The sequence below is a fragment of the Melanostigma gelatinosum genome (assembly GCF_949748355.1).
Source record: "Melanostigma gelatinosum genome assembly, chromosome: 11".
Lineage (NCBI taxonomy): Eukaryota > Metazoa > Chordata > Actinopteri > Perciformes > Zoarcidae > Melanostigma > Melanostigma gelatinosum.
The window spans coordinates 23392123-23410546 of record NC_136644.1 but is presented as its reverse complement, the minus strand read 5'-3'; the positions used below and the strand labels follow the sequence as shown (position 1 = coordinate 23410546).

General features: G+C 42.6%; 2 protein-coding genes across 2 annotated transcripts; one reads left to right on the top strand and one right to left on the bottom strand.

Moving 5' to 3' along the window:
• Positions 1-713: 713 nt before the first annotated feature.
• Positions 714-5388, top strand: LOC306784993 (neural cell adhesion molecule 1-like). The gene is made up of 7 exons (XM_079279210.1): positions 714-862; positions 1967-2144; positions 2545-2620; positions 3010-3148; positions 3228-3563; positions 3982-4212; positions 4401-5388. The coding sequence occupies exons 1-7, from the start codon at positions 808-810 to the stop codon at positions 4469-4471; spliced, it is 1086 nt and encodes a 361-aa protein (XP_079135336.1). The 5' UTR covers positions 714-807; the 3' UTR covers positions 4472-5388.
• A 1042-nt stretch (positions 5389-6430) lies between these two features.
• ubn1 (ubinuclein 1) lies at positions 6431-12739 on the bottom strand (the record flags this gene model as incomplete). Its single annotated transcript, XM_079279290.1, has 11 exons — positions 6431-7040; positions 7773-7916; positions 8333-8452; positions 8984-9108; positions 9201-9330; positions 9916-9986; positions 10110-10701; positions 10808-10908; positions 11081-11215; positions 11487-11579; positions 12506-12739. 11 exons carry the CDS (start codon positions 12737-12739, stop codon positions 6431-6433), a joined length of 2355 nt encoding a protein of 784 aa, XP_079135416.1.
• Between the last annotated feature and the right edge of the window lie 5685 nt (positions 12740-18424).

The following is an 18424-nucleotide window of genomic DNA, read 5'->3' as shown; positions in this document are numbered from 1 at the left end:
CGCTACTACAACGTTACATTTGACTTAAAAACACGGCTTGTGAACGAGGTCAACGGCGCTACCACGGCTTTACACTCGGCGGCTCAAGTTACCGCAATCTCAGGACGAGAGGAGTCAGCGGAGGGTTATTCAGCTGGTTGCCATCTGAAACTACACCGCTAGATGGCGCCAAAGTATCCCTTTAAGTAAAGGATCTGAGTCGTCCTTCACATAAACACAATTGTCTTATCCACTGCTAACATAAAAACAGTGATCATAGCAGCTCTAAGGAGACATACGGAACGGAAAAATATAGATACAAGGTTCAAACTGGACAACGACTCATTTTTACCAATATGTTAGAAGTGAGAAATCATCTGTTTTGCTTTTTAAAAAGCCCCTACAGCAGCCCATCTGTGTGTAACCACACACACACACACACACACACACACACACACACACACTCTCTCATCGGTGCCCTCTGTGCTGCAGCGCTATACACTGCATTATTCTTGACCCTCCCTTCCTTCCTCTCTTGATTTACTAACAGAGAACGCCCATGGTGGGTTTCAGAGGCCAAAGCAAAGCTATCGCCTGATCATCAGCTCCAGACACACACAAGCAGAACACTCAAGGAAAAGAAAAAAGAAAAAAGCACATGCACACACACCCACGCTCACATAAAAACCTGAAGTTCCCCATGTTTTCTCAGAAGACTTAGGCTGTTACTGCCAGCATCACACAGACAGTGACTATATTTATATATATTATATATACATATATATATATAGAGAGAGATATATTTTGAGCCAGGGAACCTGATGAAGGATGTGTGCATCTGGACGGCCAATCGCGCTTCTGCTGTGTTGCCTGATCAGCTCAGGTGAGTGAAATGACAGCTCGATGGTTCAATGAGACGCTCGATGTGTTTGATGGATTTGCATCTTCACACAAATGAATTGAATGATGAAATGATTAACAGAGGAAATAACCTCATGAAGTAGATTCAAAGATTGGTAGAGTATTGAAATGCTGGTTGAATGTTAATGCATCAATGATAACAATCAAACATTTGAATAACCCTCTGAAAGAATCTATTCTTTCTTTTTTTAATACTCAAAATATATTGTTGCTGCCAATGCTTTTACTTGAACATTTTGAATGCAGATGTAATATTGTTACTTATACCTCAGTGATGGATCCCGGTGCTTCTTCCATCACTGAAATATGAGCAGGAAAAAGAGTTTCACTTTGATTTTTGACTTTTATATCGACTCTAAAGATGAGACTGCCGATAGAGACGTGACCTGGCAGTTGTCTTGTGCCACTCATTTTGCAGACTGGCATGTGGGAAACATGACCAATACATTTTCTGACGGCCGGTATATGCCGACGCCCACTCCAGAGCGCGACTGTGAGTGAGGTCATCTGAACAACCTCAGGGTGCAGTGGAACAATGGTCATAGAAAAGAGGAGCGAGTTCTTTGACTTGGGCAGGGTGTCCTTCCTTCCTCAGAGGAACACACTGGGTGTATTCAGCGCGCTACGAAACAATGGTTCACAATAGATCTGCTAGAAAAGGAGTATTATTTCACGAGATGGCAAAATTCAATTGACCCTCGGCTGTATTGTGTAAAGGCGGCGGGAAATGAGTTCATACAGACGACATGAAGAGAAGCAGAGATTCTTATCGGTGATGAACGCGACAGATACTTCATAAATACAGTATGTATGTGTATATATATATATACTGTATACCTTTTAGAGTCAGATCAGCTCCAATGAATTCTGTATATACTTACTTTAGATGATTAAAGATTATGAAATGTGTATTCTTTGAGAGAAATAAGCTTTTCCTGTAGTGTCTATTCTAAACATGTCTGGTGAAACTCCTCCACTCCACACCGATGAGCATTTGAGTTCTATTTATTGATAAAGTGACTGATTGTGTCTTTCTTCCTCTCCCTGACCACTCCCGTGACCTCAGCTACCTCCTCCCCCGTTTCCACCTTCACACCTGCTCCACCTCTTCCATCGCACGCGTTACCTCCCTCCCCGTCTCCGACAATCCTCCCACCTCCACCCTCTCCTTCCCGCGGTGACTCAGAGGCAGCAGGAGAAGTCGGCTGCCCTCTGACGCTGTCTCCCTCCACTCTGGTGGTCAGGTATGTGGGGATTATCTCAGTGAGGTACGGTGGCTCACAAGTCAAAGGGGTTCTGTGTCTTTCTTTCCTTCATTTCAAAAGAGTCTCTGCGCCAAAGTGATGAGACTAATTATAAAACTCTGCCATCTACTCTGCGCTTGTTTGGAAGCTGATGCACATTTAAAGAAGTGTTAAAGAACACAGAGAAAAGCCAAGCAACGCCGACAAATGAAAATAATTCGACTTTTGCCCAATTGTGCACAAATGCAGACACTAAAAGTCAAGCAAACATAAAAAAGCATGCTCCTACTTTGATAGCATGCACTCATTCCTTATTTGTGCTACTGACCTCGCTGAGAAGCGTACTTTTACCCTGTTTCTGTGTAAATCTCTCAACTGACCGTCAACTCTCCTGTCACAGGTTCGGAGATCCAGTCACAGCGAACTGCTCTGTGTCAAGGGTTGGCTTCTCTCCTCTTGGTTGGGTAGTCTCACTGGTAATGAATGCTCTCTAATATATGACTTGAAAACCCTGTTAGCTTCACCCTCAGCCTACCGACATCTTTAACTTTCAAGGACTACAGACTGGAGTCCCCAAGAATAAACTGGAAGAAACAGTTATTGCAAAATGTTAACTGATTTTTAGTTTTGTAATTAATGTCATCTGAATGAAAAACAGATTATGATTAAAGGAAAGTTAGTTCATTTTGTCTTTGTCTCTGTTCTTGTTGACAATTAATGACTAGAACAGAAGTCGCCATTATGTTTCGTAGCTACGAATGCTGGAGGAGACCAGCTGGCCGCCCCACACGGTGACCTGATATTGAAGCCACCGTTGGAACAGAATCCTAATAGCTTTGTGATTTGTGATCTTCTGCAACTCTAGGCAGCTCCTGAACCCACGACGTATCGGTTTCTGGTCTGGCGTGTTGACAGGATGACTGACTGGAGCATCAGGCCTACGTGCTACGCACTATCTGAACAGGGGGGGCAGTGCGACATCCATCTCCCTCTAACGGTCTACAGTGAGTGAAGACATTTCTCTTCCTGACATGTCAGACAAATAATCCTCTTTTGGTTTTATATGTTGATTTGTCTCCACAGAGCCTCCAGATAATGTGTCCATCAGCTTTGTTGACCCCACTGAGCCGATGCTTGAGGGTCAGCAGTGCACTCTGCAGTGTACAGTAGAGGACGTGGCTCCTGTTGAAAACCTCACTGTCACCTTCTACAGAGGACGGACAGTACTGAGTCAACAACGGTCCAACATCGACGCCACAAAGAAGAAACCAGTGACTGACATCTTCTCTCTAAACATCACCCTCAGTAAAGAGGACGATGGAGTCCAGTACTGGTGTGAAGCAAAGCTAGAACTGGGACCTGATGGACCACAGCCCCCTCCAGTGGTGACGTCACAAAACATCACCACCACTGTCCTCTGTGAGTTTGTATCATTTTTACCTTGAATAGATTTGCGGAGCCAAATTACAGAGATCCTGTTGACCGAGTATGAGGGACGTTGTTTGGTTTCAGCTACTGTGAGCTCGTTTATTGAGTTTACATTTTGCAAAAATGCTCCGAGTGACTGGCTTGTAAATCGTTACACATTGTGTATACCTCGGGCTTTTATTGTGAAAGGATAAGAACGGAAGAAAGTGGATCTGGTCTGCACTGCCTTTGTCAAGGTTGAAAGGAGTAATTTGCCATCAACGTTCGGATTGCAGAGCCTCTGTGTTGTTATACACTATAGTGTACACTTTTAATATTTCCGTTCCACACAATGCATCCAAACATCCATCCGTCTTGCTTTTCGATCAACCGGTTTCCCGCCCTCATTCGGACTCATCTTGTCTCTCAGTTGGGCCACAGCTGGTGTGTCCTGCAAAGCTGCAGGTGAGAGAGGGAGAGAGTCTCCGCTGCGAGGTGAGAGGAAACCCTCAGCCGTTCGTCACGTGGTTCAGAGATGGACAGGTGGTTGTCCTGCCCACCCACTCGAGCAGAAAGGATGCTGGGAAATACACAGCCTTTGCAGAAGGACTTCTCGGACAGAAGAACTTCACAGTGGAGGTGGAGGTCCTTCCTGGCAGTGGTATGTTTACGTCATCAGTCCCATTGTTCTTTAAATGAGTTCTAATTGCAAATGTTTAAACTTGTCTTCCTTCCTGAATTCCTGACATGTTGCTTTGCGCCGTTATCTTGCATGATCAAGAGGATTGGAGTATAAATAAGTAAGAATTCCTGAATTGGTTGAATTAATTTGTCTCTTCCTCTTTCCAGGAACTACAAACAGCCGTAATGAACATTTCCTGTTGGCCGTCTTGCTGATTCAGATGATTAACTGGCTGTAAAACCTCAAACAATCAACGTGACCTGGGATTCTTCTTTCCACGCTTTCTGGATGAGCGGCTCCCGCTGTCGGGGACGACTCGTCGTTTTGTGTCTCTCTTCATTTGTACAAATGGCTCAGTTTCATATAAGAGTCTTATTTTGCAACTTCCTTTTCAGCATCTCAGGTCCCATCAGAAGCAGTTCTCTTTTTGGGCGCTTCTGCCCAGGTACATGTTCTTACAGTAGGTTCATAAACTGGCCTCTTTGTATTCTGCACAAAACTTAACTTTCATATCTTCCAGAGTGAAAGCTGCTCTAGAAATCAACAGTCATGTACAACGTAATGATCAACAACCATGCTGTTATCGGTCTGCCTCCCTTGCCAGAGGGTGTTTATGGACTGTTTGCATCCTTTGCCAAACCATGTTCCAGTCTCCGTCCTGTGTACGCATGTTCAATTTTCTGTCGTATAAAGAAACACTAAAGTAAGGCATCTACAATTTTTTTAAACATTGCAAAGCACCTGGGGCCGTATTCATGGAGCTCACTAAAACAAAGAGTTGCTCCTGAAGAAATTCTAAGATAATTATTACAGTTGAGACAAGATCCTGGTAAATAAGTCATTCAGAAAGCATATTATCCCTTAAGAGAACTCTTCAGGGGAAGAGAGGACAAAATGGTGGAAAGACAAAAAGGAGAAACATTCTCCAAAACGCTGAATGACGGAGTTAATGAGATCTTTTGAGATGAGATATTTTTATCGACCAGACAGACATTGTTCACAATGGACATTTGTAGAAAGGACATTAACTTTTACCTCACCAAGGTACAAGTGAGTGTCCTTTCCTTGCTCAGAGTTGCTCAGACACTTTTCCTAAATCATATATATTTTAGGCAAAGTAAAGAGCTGTCAGAGTACTCGCAGAATGTTTGGGAATACGGCCTCAGGTCTTCTGTAAAGGATACGTTCTTTCTGCTGTGCAATTAAATGAACTCTTGTTCTGGACTTCAGACTCTCTGCAGGTCAATCGTTGAGATGTTCTCAGAACATTTTCAATCGAAATGTACACTCACAGGAGTCACGCCCCTTTGACTATATACACACAAATATATATATTAAAATATCCATTGGGTGTTCTGCATCAACACTTAAACTTAAAGATCAGGATGGCTCAGTTGCACCGTCTCATAAAGAAATAAAAACATGGCTACACAACACGTAAGCTTTTAATATTTATTTATTTAAAGTAAATCATTCACAAACACGAGTCAGCGAAAGGCTCGTTATCACCGCTGACTCTTCAGATGTTTCTCACCGTTTGATCAGAAACATAACGAGTGAGTCGGCAGTTCATTGGTATAAGTGCCACTTCTCCCTTCATGCGTCAAAACCACAGGATGACACTCATCCAAACAGAGAGGACATGACGGCACATCTTTGGCAGAGAACCACAACTTGACAAATTAATATTGGTTCATTTCCACAGCCGATTCTGGTATCGTAACTCCTGCGTCCAGTCCATCGCCAAGGAAACTGCTGCCAGAAACAAAAGAACGCGTTCAAGAGCACAAAACGAAATCTTTGGGTTGCACGTTGGCACCAAAGTGAAAACATGCATCCTTCAGCTCGTTGCATTGTCATCTTAAAAAACAAAAAGACCACTGATGGTAATTTAGCTGTAAGTCAGATTCATGCTGCCGTTACAAAATTGTACAATATAAATGTAGAAAAATCAAGATTTACTGACTGGCTTTTTCATGAGCCTTCAACCAAATCTAATGTAAGCAGGTAAATATCGGTTTTTGCTTGATCTGCATGGACGTAAAGTCAGGACATCTGCCGTTTCGCTTGGAATCGATTCATTTGACCACCTTTATGGAGGTGCAACACTAAACCAACTGAGTGAATAACTAAGATCGCCCAAGTTTCAACTACAAAATATAAACGAATAAAACGTACCGTGTGTAAATCTGCACCGTCATTGGGTAGTAATGTCCTCGTCATCAGAGATGATCTGCACCTGCCTGGCATCCAGGTGCCTGGCAACCTGCAGCAAATTGGGCAAAACCACATGACACACCCCACTCATTGGGAAGCCGACTGGGCTGGACCGAGGAGGAGGCGGCGGAGGAGGAGAAAGAAAAGGAGGACTTTTGGTGTCCACCCCAAAGCTCCAGTGCTGAACTGAACGTTTGTATTTCGCAACAGCTGCTGCTATGAGCTCCTGGGAAACGGAGAAAGGTTGCTCCCGAGCCAGCGCTTGATCGGCGAGGAGATCCAGAAGTGACCGATTTGGAGCAGATGTGACGTTGACCGGAGGTTTGTCCGCCTTCGCGGGTGTAGAGGAACCAGCATCCACCGCCACCTCGCCCGTTGCACCCTCAACCCTTTTCGAGGCGGCGGCTTCCTTCTTCTCAGTGCCGAGCGACGTAGAGTCGTTGCTATTCGAGCTCACGATAATGACGTCGGCTGCCTCTTGGGCGAGTCCTCTCAGTGGCGGAGGCCCCTGGAGAACGCTGCAGCCGTCTGACGTAGCACGGGGGCCACCGACAGACGGCTGCTTCTTCTCAGGCCGAGCCCTCTTTACTCTAAAAACACAAGTGAGACATCAAGGAGATTTGTTTTTGGACATTCTTTAAAAAAAAATATAACAAAATTGATTTCTCATGACATCTTCAGGAGCTTTTAACTGCTTCTAGAGAGGCTGGTCTCAGCAAGCAGTCGTATAACAAAACAAAATGCCCCGTAATTCGTAAATATTCCAAATAAATTCATATGTTACCAATGTAATCATTAACGAGGAAGTATAAACAACTACCAGTGATCTTTTATTCTCTGTGTTAAAAGAGAAGTCGATGTTTTCACGGCACTTCCGTAGTCATTTGAACCCAAACAACCATCTTCTCCTAAACCTAAGTAGTTACGTGGCCTAAAGCCAACCGAGTAGTTTCCTGTGAAGACGGAAATTCATCTTGAAAACACCGTAGTCTTGACACGTGTTGCTGGCTTTCGCAGGAAAACGTACGGAAATGATTAACTTTTCGTAAGATTTCATACAAACCGTGGTTTAATTCAGGATACGTTGTTCTGGGAATTCACGCAAAGAAACATAAAAATAGTAGGTGGAGCTTAACTCCTCATTGTACTCACAGTAATGACGTAAAGAGGCTCAACATTCTCCTGCTCTCCCTGATCAGCACCCTGAAGAAACAAATGTTGAGTCAGGACGCGTCTCAATCGGTACAGGAGTACCTTTTTGAAAACTGTGAAAAATCTGGGTTGTACCAGTGACGGTGTGAAGTTGTACCAGTGTCGCATACCTGGACTGCATCCACCCCTTTGGCCAGAGCGGTTGGACCTCATTGTCCAACATGGTCTTCAGGTGGTGCTCCGTCTCCTGACTCCCTGTCCCTTCCTTCTTATACTTCTCCATTCTCACCCTTAACACCTCACACAAGCTCCCCCTGTAGGAGAGAAAATGTGATCAAATAGGCAGAAAGTAAACCCGGCATAATGTGCACTTAATAAGCATGTTACTTAAAAAAAGACAGTCTTGGATTAAGGTCAATTGTCTTTAACAGCAAAATGATATTGAAACATCCGTTTACAAACTCAACTCGTGTAGCGATTTAGATACGAGTTTTACTGCACAGGTCGTGAGTTTGTGAGCCGATGTCTTGGAATAGTTTTGCCGTTAACGCGGCTTCCATTTACTTCAATTCAATAAGGATTTAGTCCGTTCACCGTGGAGGCATGGAAGAGGAACTATTTCTTCATGAATTCCAGGTAACATGCGACGAGTAATTGATATACAAACGGTCGTTTCGTGGGTGACGTATTCCTTTAACCAACATTTCAAAGGATCGTTGTCATATCGGACCTGATCTCTTCGTTCCAGTTGAACAACTTCTTCGGACCGCCTCCTCTTCTCCCACCTTTCTCCTCCACATTGTCCTCTGGGCCAACATTCACCTTCCCTTCTTTCTCCTCCTCTGTTGCCCTGACATGGACATAAGGAGAATCCAAGATGATAGAAAAATAAAAGATATACACACCTCCAATGAGCACAAACACTATTTGAAAAGAGACAGAACTGCATTAAATTATGGATTCAGCAATTCTTGGTTATTAGCTGCACAGAAATGTTCATAGGGAAACAAATTGACATTTCAAACATCACCGATGATTAGAATAAGATCTATAAATGAAACGCCTTAAGAGGGTGTAACAGCTTTGATTGAAGCAAGATCAGTAGATTTTACATATTAATAGATCAAAATGAATGCATTTACAGCAACCTTATGTGGATCCTCTGTTGGTCCGGTTATGTATCGTTTTATAGCAGTTATTCCATCACGTGTTTTTGGCCATTTCAATTCAAGTTAGCATTTCTACACAATTTAACATCACGTCAATCAGTATGAAATAATAGACTTCTGGAAAAGAACTCCCTACATTGTTGTTTTTATTGTATTCATTATTTCTGATACGTTTCCATACCATTACACAAGATGCATGCTGATGAACTTACTTTAAAGCCTTGACCTGCTCATACAGTTGGCAGTTTTGGTTGAAACACGCTATCTGCTGGGGCATAGCTCTGCCGATGGCCTCCTTCAGCTTCTGCATGGGATCGTCCACATCTGTTGGCTCCTCCTTGTCAGCGTCAATATTCAAGAAGCGAGTCACGCGCGGACAGAAACCTTGAACAACCCCAACGAGCCGTGACAAACATTGAACAGGCTCACCGTGTGCGCGAGAAACAGTTTCTTCACGCGTTTGAGGAGCGTGTCTCTGCTGCAGGGCAGGAAGGACGACAGGTGCGTGTACACCTTGGAGCGCAGCTGGACGCCCTGCTCCCGACACTGCACCTCGATACTGGATCAAGAAACGGGGAGAGCGCCAAAACCGTGTTTGATATTACAATGGACAGCAAAAGCAATTTTTAGAGTCTGTATTGAAGAGCCTACAGGAATGCGAGCGACTCTGAGGGGTATGTTAACGGCAATCGCGACATCCGGATGGCTAGCAGGTAATGTTTACCATGTTCATCATTGGCTTTTTAGCATACCAACATTTACTAAGTGAAACCAAACAAAGTGCAACCGACTCTGATGGGAATGTCATTAGTTTCGCAGGTATGCGTTCACAAACCACAGTGAAATGTTGACCTGATGGAGGGCATTAAATCAAAAAGTTAAGCAATCATTAAAGTTATTGAATGTTTGTACCACATGGTAATCCAGTAGCTAAGATATTGTCAGATGGACATCGCCGTCACAGCAGCCACATTGCTAGCGTGGCTAAAAATATAAAAAAGGTAGGCGATGCACACAGTTAGCAGGACTCTTGACCCCTGAACCCTAGAGCAGTCTGAGCAGCAGCAATGTTTTGACATTCACAACTGGATTGTGGACGAAACGGAGCTTTGAGTGTTTGCGTCGTCCGTGTTCCATAACTCACTCTAGCAGGACCGAGTTGATTTCCGGAGTGAAGAACTTGAGCTTCGACTCTCCCTCAGACGTCTTGGCAACCTGAAAAATGAGTGCACGTCACGCGTGCATCCATCCATCCATTCACTTATCCAACTACAACTGATCTGTCAAACACAAGCACACAGAGGCTTCAGCATACACAAGTAACAAAATGCCTCTTACCGCCATGAGTCTTCGGATGCTGTCTTCCAGTCGCGGGGGAAGTCCCTCTGGCAGCGGGACGCACTGATGATTTGAGGTAGAGCTGCTTTGTGACGAGGGCTGGATTTGCTCCGATTGAGGCTTCAGCTGCAAGTTGGTCTCCGGGTTTGGAGGTTGGACTTGAGGGGCGGCATCAGGCTGGGTCGGATCGTCCGCTTTGGACCTGAACAGCTGCGTCTCGGTCGCAGGTTGTGGCGGCATCTTAGGTGACGAAGTCTGTTCGGTGACGTCTAATAAAGAGTCTAAATCGATATCGAAATCCACCGCGTTGGCCGCTTGGATAAGGGCGTGGTCATTGGTTGAGCCGATTAAACTGAGGAGCGGGTCGGTCAACCCCGACCCTCCGCCCCCGCCTGCGTCTGCCGGACACAGAGGGATGGTGATGGCGGCCATGATGGCAGCACTCTTCTGATTTGCTTTCTCCTTCTTCTGACGCTCCTTCGCCTTCTCCCTTTGAAACTTCTTCAACATGCTGGTGACGCTCAATGTGCCGGCAGCCTTTTTCTTCTTTTTCTTCCTCATCTCGTCGGCCGGTCCGATTTCAGGCAACGCGCTGCAAGATAAGACACGTTGAGAGAATCTGATCAAATGTAAATGTTCGAGGGTCAACAGTCAAACTGGCTCTATAGAAGAGTGGAAACACCTTTGGTCAGCCTCACCTTGAGTTGGGATCCACATTTGTTATGATCGCTCCACCTTCTCTGCAGCGCTTCCTCCTCTTCTTCTTCGGCATATCCCGTCCTCCATTGACGCTACTTTTCTAAAAATTGAATGTGTTGGAAACTTTAGGACAAAGAACAGTTTTGGCAAAACAGTCACTTATGAAACAGCATTGAAAAATGTCTTCTTAGACTGAAATCTGTTCCCAGAGAACAAAACATCCATTTCAATGCTTTCCATGTTTTTGTTTTATTGCGAGATGCACTTCTTACTTTTGAGGGCTCGAGTGTTTCCTCTACGGTTGCGAGGTCCTCAGTCTCAGAAGCCGGGCGGAAGTGCAGCATGCCCATATTTACATAGAATCCACCGAATTTGGTTGTGATGGAAGCCGGCACAAATTCGTCGTACTACAGAGACCAGCCAGAAATAATGTTATAATTTCATTCAAATAGATTGAGTCAATTAAAAAGATATTAAAATGAATACGCCACAGAAGAGGTTGAGACAGATTGATGGACCTCTAAACCTCCAAATTGGGAAGAAATATGAACAGAGCAAACACATTTATGAGCCAAAAATCCTAATAATTACAGTAAAAACAAAAGGCCTGTATCAAAACTGTCTTCAAAGATGCAGATATAGAAAATACACTGTGGGGGTTTCAAATGTGTGACTCACAGCCTCAGAGTTGTCAATGAAAGAATCCTCGTCATCATAACCGAATCCGATGTCAATCAAGTCCTGAATGCGGTCCTCCTTAGGTTTACCACCCTGCAAAGAGGATGCAAAATACTGTTGTGCCGTTTGTAAATGACATCATTCTGATTTGAGTTCAGTTTGAGTTGACACAGATGGTCAGTATATCCAATTCAAACTAACGTAACCGTTTCAAAACAGGACCCCCGTCTTCATTATATTTACCAATAATGCAGGTTTGCAAAAATAAATAAAGAACTCACATGTTTCTTTTCCAACTTCTTTGAAATAATAGCGACGTCATCGTTGTCCCTCTTTTCTTCCTCTTTAAATCTGCTCATCTAAAAACCATTAAAACAATAATAAAAAACAGTTCTGTGTCATAATGTCGCACAGTTAGCATAGCATATAATCTCGGACAGATTGTGAGAGTGTCACATGAACAAAGGTGATCGTATACACACTCATTGGTGCAGAGTCTCCAATCAAGGCAGCTGGTGCAAAACAACAGAAAAGGCAAAATAACAAAAGTAATATTGAATTTTCTAATACAATAAGTATTGCAAAAGGATTCTTTTTTTCTTTTTTTCTTAAAAAGGACTAAAACAGCTTATGGCATTTTAAGTAAGTGAGAGTAAATAGTCAAACAATGACAAACATCAATCATAAGAGTCTTAAAATGTCCTATCAGAAGGTATTTGCATTATTATAAATCATGATATTGATCCGACATGAACACAAATTTTAATATAAAACAGCAATCGGTCTGTTACAGCTGTAACCCACAATTGTTTGTAAATGATTGAAAACCTTTATTGATACAAGTCCAGTCATGACCCCTTCAATTCATTGTATTTTATTTTGTTAATTCAAGATGTGAGATTACCTGTGGATTTATTTAGTTATTTTTAGTTGAAGCCAGATTGAATTGCTCAAGTAGGTTTTAACGGCCTGGGTTAAAACCATCAATTAACTTTTTTTAATTCGGATAAAAATCCCACCTTGTTGTCAACGAGTTGACTGTAGCTGAACTCCGGAAAGCTCCTCTCATCGGCCTCAAATAACGCGACCTCCAGCCGGACTGTGCCGGTGTCGGCGGCTCCACCTGAACCGCCGTCTTTCTCCTCCTGCACGTCACCTGACGGAGGCTTCTGGTCCGAGGCCGGTCCGCCAGGGGACGACGGTCCATAATCACAGGACAACGTAGTCAACTGAACCCTCCGAGACTCAGCCATCACAGCTCACCGCAGGCTCCGCGGTGTGTGTTTGAACGACGCCTCGAGGGCCTAATTAAGTAGAAATAGATGCAGGTGCGCTCGAGTCACCTCGTTGAGCAAGCACGTGCTCAGCTGCGTCATATACTCTGGACACCGTTGAAAACTTGATCTGTCAGTTATACAAGCTTAGCTCCGATATGTTAAATATCGCAAAAGGCTAGTAGTTGAATCTTATCTTTAATAAGTTGTAAGGTTATTTACATTAATAAAACACAGTTAATTGTTTTGGTTACTTTCCTTCCTCCTTCCAATTTGATTTAGCTTGTTTTAGCACTTAAACACAGGAAATGTGAAACAGCTAGCATGTGACCCGTAACCAAATTCCACCTCCGGCACCTCTTAACACTCACAAATAATTTGAGTCTCGTTTTGTTTAAACAAAAACCGAAGAGAGAGAAAAGAACCCGACAACATGTTATGAGGCAGACTTCCTCTTGGCCTTAGCTTCCTAAAGTCTTCGCTGGTTGTCTGGCAACCGCGTAGAGCTAAGAATACTCTGGCACATAAAAAAAACGCGAAATGTCATTTCTTTACACTTCGATTTGGGTTTCAATTCAACAAACTAGATATAACATGAGCTGTATGTGCTGGCAGGTGTTTTTTGTTTTGTTTTTTTATATTTGAACAGAGCCAATAATTACATTCCCTTTGTTTCCAGTCCTTCAGCAAAGCTAAGCTAACCGGCAGCTTCATAATATGTTGCTACAAAGATAAACCCTTTTCCCCAAAAAATGTTTGACATATTTCTATGAATAGTCTGTGCAGCGTCATTCTAATACAAAGTGCAGATATGAAAAAGAAACATATGTTTTCTTTAGGCGACACTTTAAGCACCCCTTATTTATCTTGCATCTTACAACTGTTAAGCCATCAGGGTGTTGATGATGGATGCATTGCAGATGTTCAACATCAGCACAAAGATACAGCTGCAGTGGATTTCTGCTGCCATCTGTCAGCATACCTGCTGAGGAGATGGAAATCATCCTCCATCCACCTGGACACGTCAGAAACACTTTTATTTTGAAGGGTTTCAGAGCTTTGAATGTTACCCAGCGTGCAAACCCTCAGGGTCCACAGAAGCCATGAAGGGTGACTTTATGTCAGTTCCTTTAGGGTAGTTTGATTACTTGCAAATTAGCTTGAAAATAACCATGTCATGTAAGGCAAGGCAAGTTTATTTGTACAGCACATTTCAACAACAAGGCAATTCAAAGTGCTTCACATAAAACCATTAAAAGCATCAAAACATGAGGCAAAAGAAAAGGAGATTTTAAAACTATTAAGAACATTCATTGAAACACTAAAAAGCAGCAAGAAATAAAGTACAGTAGTAAAATGCAGAAATGCAGGAAATTGATAAATATCCTTGAATGTGGTTCAATTAAAGGCAGCAGCAAACAGAAAGGTCTTCAATCTTGATTTAAATGAGCTGAGGGTCTCAGCAGACCTGCAGCTTTCTGGGACTTTGTTTCAGATATGTGGAGCAGAAAAACTGAACGCTACTTCTCCATGTTTAGTTCTGACTCTGGGAACAGAAAGTAGACCGGTCCCAGACGACCTGAGGGGTCGGGATGGTTCATAAGGTAGCAGCAGATCAGAGGTGTATATTTTGGCCCGAAACCATTCAGTCCGTGAGGTGTAGAGCAGCCTAACACCTTCATTTAGTCTTTAATATTGTGCTCACATGGTGCATTTTCATGTTAAACTAACGAACACAAAGACAAACCTCAGGGTAGTGTTCTGGAATGGTCTCTGGATATCTGTGTGTAGGAAGTACTTTTGTTATTTGTTTTTACTGTAAAGCGCTTTGTAACTTTGTTTTAAAATAAGCTATATAAAGTTATTATTGTTCTTTTTTCCATTATTGTTATTAATATTCTTCTTCTTCTTAGAATTATTGTTATTAGTGATGTTGTTATTGTCATTATTGTTATTATGTTGTGTTATTGTTGTTGTTCAGGGAGGTGCAGACAGGCATATTAGCTGCTCTGTGCCTGGTTCACCACACGGGGGCGCTGGAGATCCACGAGGAAGAGCTGAGGAACCAGCGCGTGTGAGACCGCTGAGATACTTCAGGGGATCGTCACACACGCAGGACACTCGGTGGAGCCCCACGTGTCGTCTGACAATGAAACAGAGATATTATTTGCAGTAAACTGTAGCTTACGTGTTAAAATAAGGATGACACTTAAAGTCAGTCAGCAGTGAATGAAATCACCAGTTGGCCCTTTTTAGAACCGTTTTGCAGAATCTCAAAAAAATACTTTCACCAGATCCTTTAAGTTTATGATACAACAGATGAAATCCACACTTTGCACAAAATGAATAAATAAACAACCCCCGTGTAGACCGGGGTGAAGGCCAGACAGCAGTTTGTTACAGCAGAGACTGTTTTAAAACTAGATTGAAAATAAAAGGGTCAAACAAACCAAATCGTGTGTGAATCCCAAGTCGGTTTTTTTGTGTGTCATGCAGCCTGCAGTGAATTGACTTTGACAATTACAATAACGGGATAATTGCAATCTGTCACCATACATTCCGTGTTAGCATATCACAAAACAACCAATCCGAGCCAATCACTCCACACACACCCTCACATGTCCCTGATCTGCATAACACACACTACACCCCGCTTTGTAATTATAAATGAATTTCACGGTGCGAGGCTTTTAATGCAAATAATATGGATCTTTTTTTCTTTCCCCCTCTCTGACCCACACGGCTGTGTGTGTGTGAGTGTGTGTGTGTGTGTGTGTGTGTGTGAGTGTGTGTGTGTGTGTGTGTGTCTGTGTGTGAGTGTGTGTGTGTGTGTGTGTGTGTGTGAGTGTGTGCGTACACGCGTGAGTGTGTATATGTTTGGATCAGGATCAGATTGCGGACAAGCTTTGTTTGACTAGCCTCCCCTCGCAAACGAGTTAATGGGATGGAAGTTATTTGCCACCCTGAGCTGACGATGCGAGGTCGAACAGAAGCGTTGAAAAAAAGAAGAAAAAAAGAAGGCGTCAATAAATGTGCTGGAGACAAAGAAGTAAAATACACCCGAGCAGGACAAAGACAGACAGATGGAGACGGCAGGGGTAGCCTCGGTCTCCGTGTGTGTGCGTGTGTGTGCGCGCGCGTGCGTGTGTGCCGTGGTCTGGTCGGTGACAGGGACCCCATCAGTGCAGGATCAGAGTGGGGAAATTGGAGGACAATGTCGGGAGAGGGGGCGCGCGGGGGATAATTTAAACCGATTGGGGAGGCGGTGTGTCCCAGAGGTGCATAATTCACTCGTTCATTAACTAGACCAAACAAGAGCCAATATTAATTAACTCGTTCCTCGTGCCGAGGCGCCCCCGAGAAGCGCGTGCTTTGTTGTCGACTGGCCACAGCATGCAGCTCTTGGAAGCGGAGGCTTGAAAACAGCAGAGCTGTCGGGCCAGAGGGCGAAGGAGTGAGTCACACCTCCGGTCACGTGTGCACGAGGGTAGATGTTATTTACTGTGGCTTTTGTAAAATAACTATATGTTTTATAATCATCATCAGAAAGTAACTTCTTCACACCTTTGAACTTAACTTATTCCCATTTTCTTCTACCGTGCACGTTTTATATATTTAAGAGTGCAACATCCACCATTGGGAGCATTTCGATTGCCTCTCAATGGCTCTCAACATGGCAACCGATGCTCGTAGCTAACGGTGCTAACAATGCAAACTACAGCAACATAATAAACTGTCACATAAAGCTCCTTCAACAGCTACATTTGAAGTCACTTTGGAAATTACAATAAACTGCTCATAAAACATGATGGTTCATATGGATTAAACAGTATGAATGAGTAAAAATGCTCCACCTTGCTGCTGACAATGCATCAATAATATGATAATATTCTTGTGACGGGTAAAATCAGCATAATGACTTGAACTTTTGATTCTTTAAGAGGAGTCCGTGTTGTTCTCTGGTCACAGAAACAAAAAGTGAACGTTACATTCTTGACCTGCACTCATCTACTTTGTTAAAACATCTAAAAGTCACAGACTTTATTGTCGAGGGTAACATTTTAGTTTTACAATAGAAATATTAGAAATCTTCTTAACAGACATGAGAATCAGCGGCATTTTGATATAATATTTGAAAGTGTGATGAGTGATGCTGCCGGATCATTTCATCTAAAAGTTGGGTCAAATGTGAACGGGGTTGGTCGGCACATTTGTCCATTAATGTAACTGTTACTGTATATTTTGGGGGTATTTTGAGAGAATAAAAACACTTTTCATATTGTTAGTTAATTAATTAATATTAATTTGAATAGTCAGTGGCAAACGTAAGTATAGACTCTCCTTCTTATGAACTGCTTAAATCATGTTTTGTTTTATAAATGCTCAGATATTCTACTCAATGTTGGGTTGTTGTTTGAATCAAATGTTCAAATTGTTTCTGTTATTTGGCTAATTTTTTGAAACTGTAGCATTTTAACATTTCACAAAATGACTTTAATCACAAATCACCACATTGTTTAGAAAACACATGTTTCCATCAAAACATATTTGTTTAGCTGAGAGCTTAAACCTTTCATTTGCTGCTGAAGGACATTTTCTCTGAGTAGTTTTAAATTGCGGCATTACTTCTTGTACCTCAGCAATGATCTGAGTACTTCTTACACTATTACTACTCATGATAATAATGATAATGCTCATCATCATCACTGATGGAAAGTAACTCAGTAAATGTATTGCTTAACTTAGAACGATTAGTTGTACTGAAGGCTGGATTATAGGAGGGGCCCCTATAGGTGGACATGTTTTTGGTTATTTCATGAGAGTAGAGTTACTCCCAAAAACGACTTGAAGTTTAGGCCTGTGACATCATCAGCCGAACTGACACACCTGCTGTTCATTACCTGCTCCTGGTGATTATTTCAAAGTAAAACTGAGAACTTCAAACTGCAACAAACGTTTTACTTATCGGTGGATCGCCGGGTCATTTTATTCACCGTCACTTTTTCTGGGGAACGTGCATAATGTGCGCATTACCAAATCAAATGATCAGCTGATAAGATTCATTGGGTCATACTTTATCACCCGACCTTTAGGCCTCGTCTCGATCAAAATCTCGGCTCCGGAACTTCATTTTTTCAGCTGATCTTGTGCTTACAGCGACACAGATTTTCCAAAAATTAGAGGTAAATATGCTTATGGAAAGTCAGAATTCTCCACAGCAAGAAGTGGTGTACACATGGCGCAGATAGTCAGAGGCCTGAGGGGTTAATGCAGAATGAGAGGCTCTGCTTCAGCACCAGCGGGTTGTGTTTTACTTTAGTACGTCCATTTAGTTTTATTCTTCTACAAAGTTTAGTAAATTCATCTGCTTACACATTACTCCATCAACAACAAAATATAATAGTTTGAAAGGCCCAATTGGTGTACTTTTACTTGTAGGAGATTATTTACTTTCAGTAAAGGATCTTAGTACATCATATAATTATAATAATAACAACAACAGTGATATTGATATTAATAATAATATAAAATAATAAAAGGAAATATAAAAATCTTAAAAACATAAAAAGCCATTCACTGTGATCCATTCTTGATGCTTTACTGAATGAAATGAAAGTGTCACACAGACTCAGCCCGAGGGACTGGTCCCTCCCCTGTCCTCCA

Coding starts and splice junctions, on each gene's coding strand:
- LOC306784993 (XM_079279210.1), top strand. CDS start 808: ATGTGTGCATCTGGACGGCCAATCGCGCTTCTGCTGTGTTGCCTGATC. Junction 2,621..3,009: donor TTGGTTGGGTAGTCTCACTG/GTAATGAATGCT, acceptor CTGCAACTCTAG/GCAGCTCCTGAACCCACGAC. Junction 3,149..3,227: donor TCTCCCTCTAACGGTCTACA/GTGAGTGAAGAC, acceptor TTGTCTCCACAG/AGCCTCCAGATAATGTGTCC.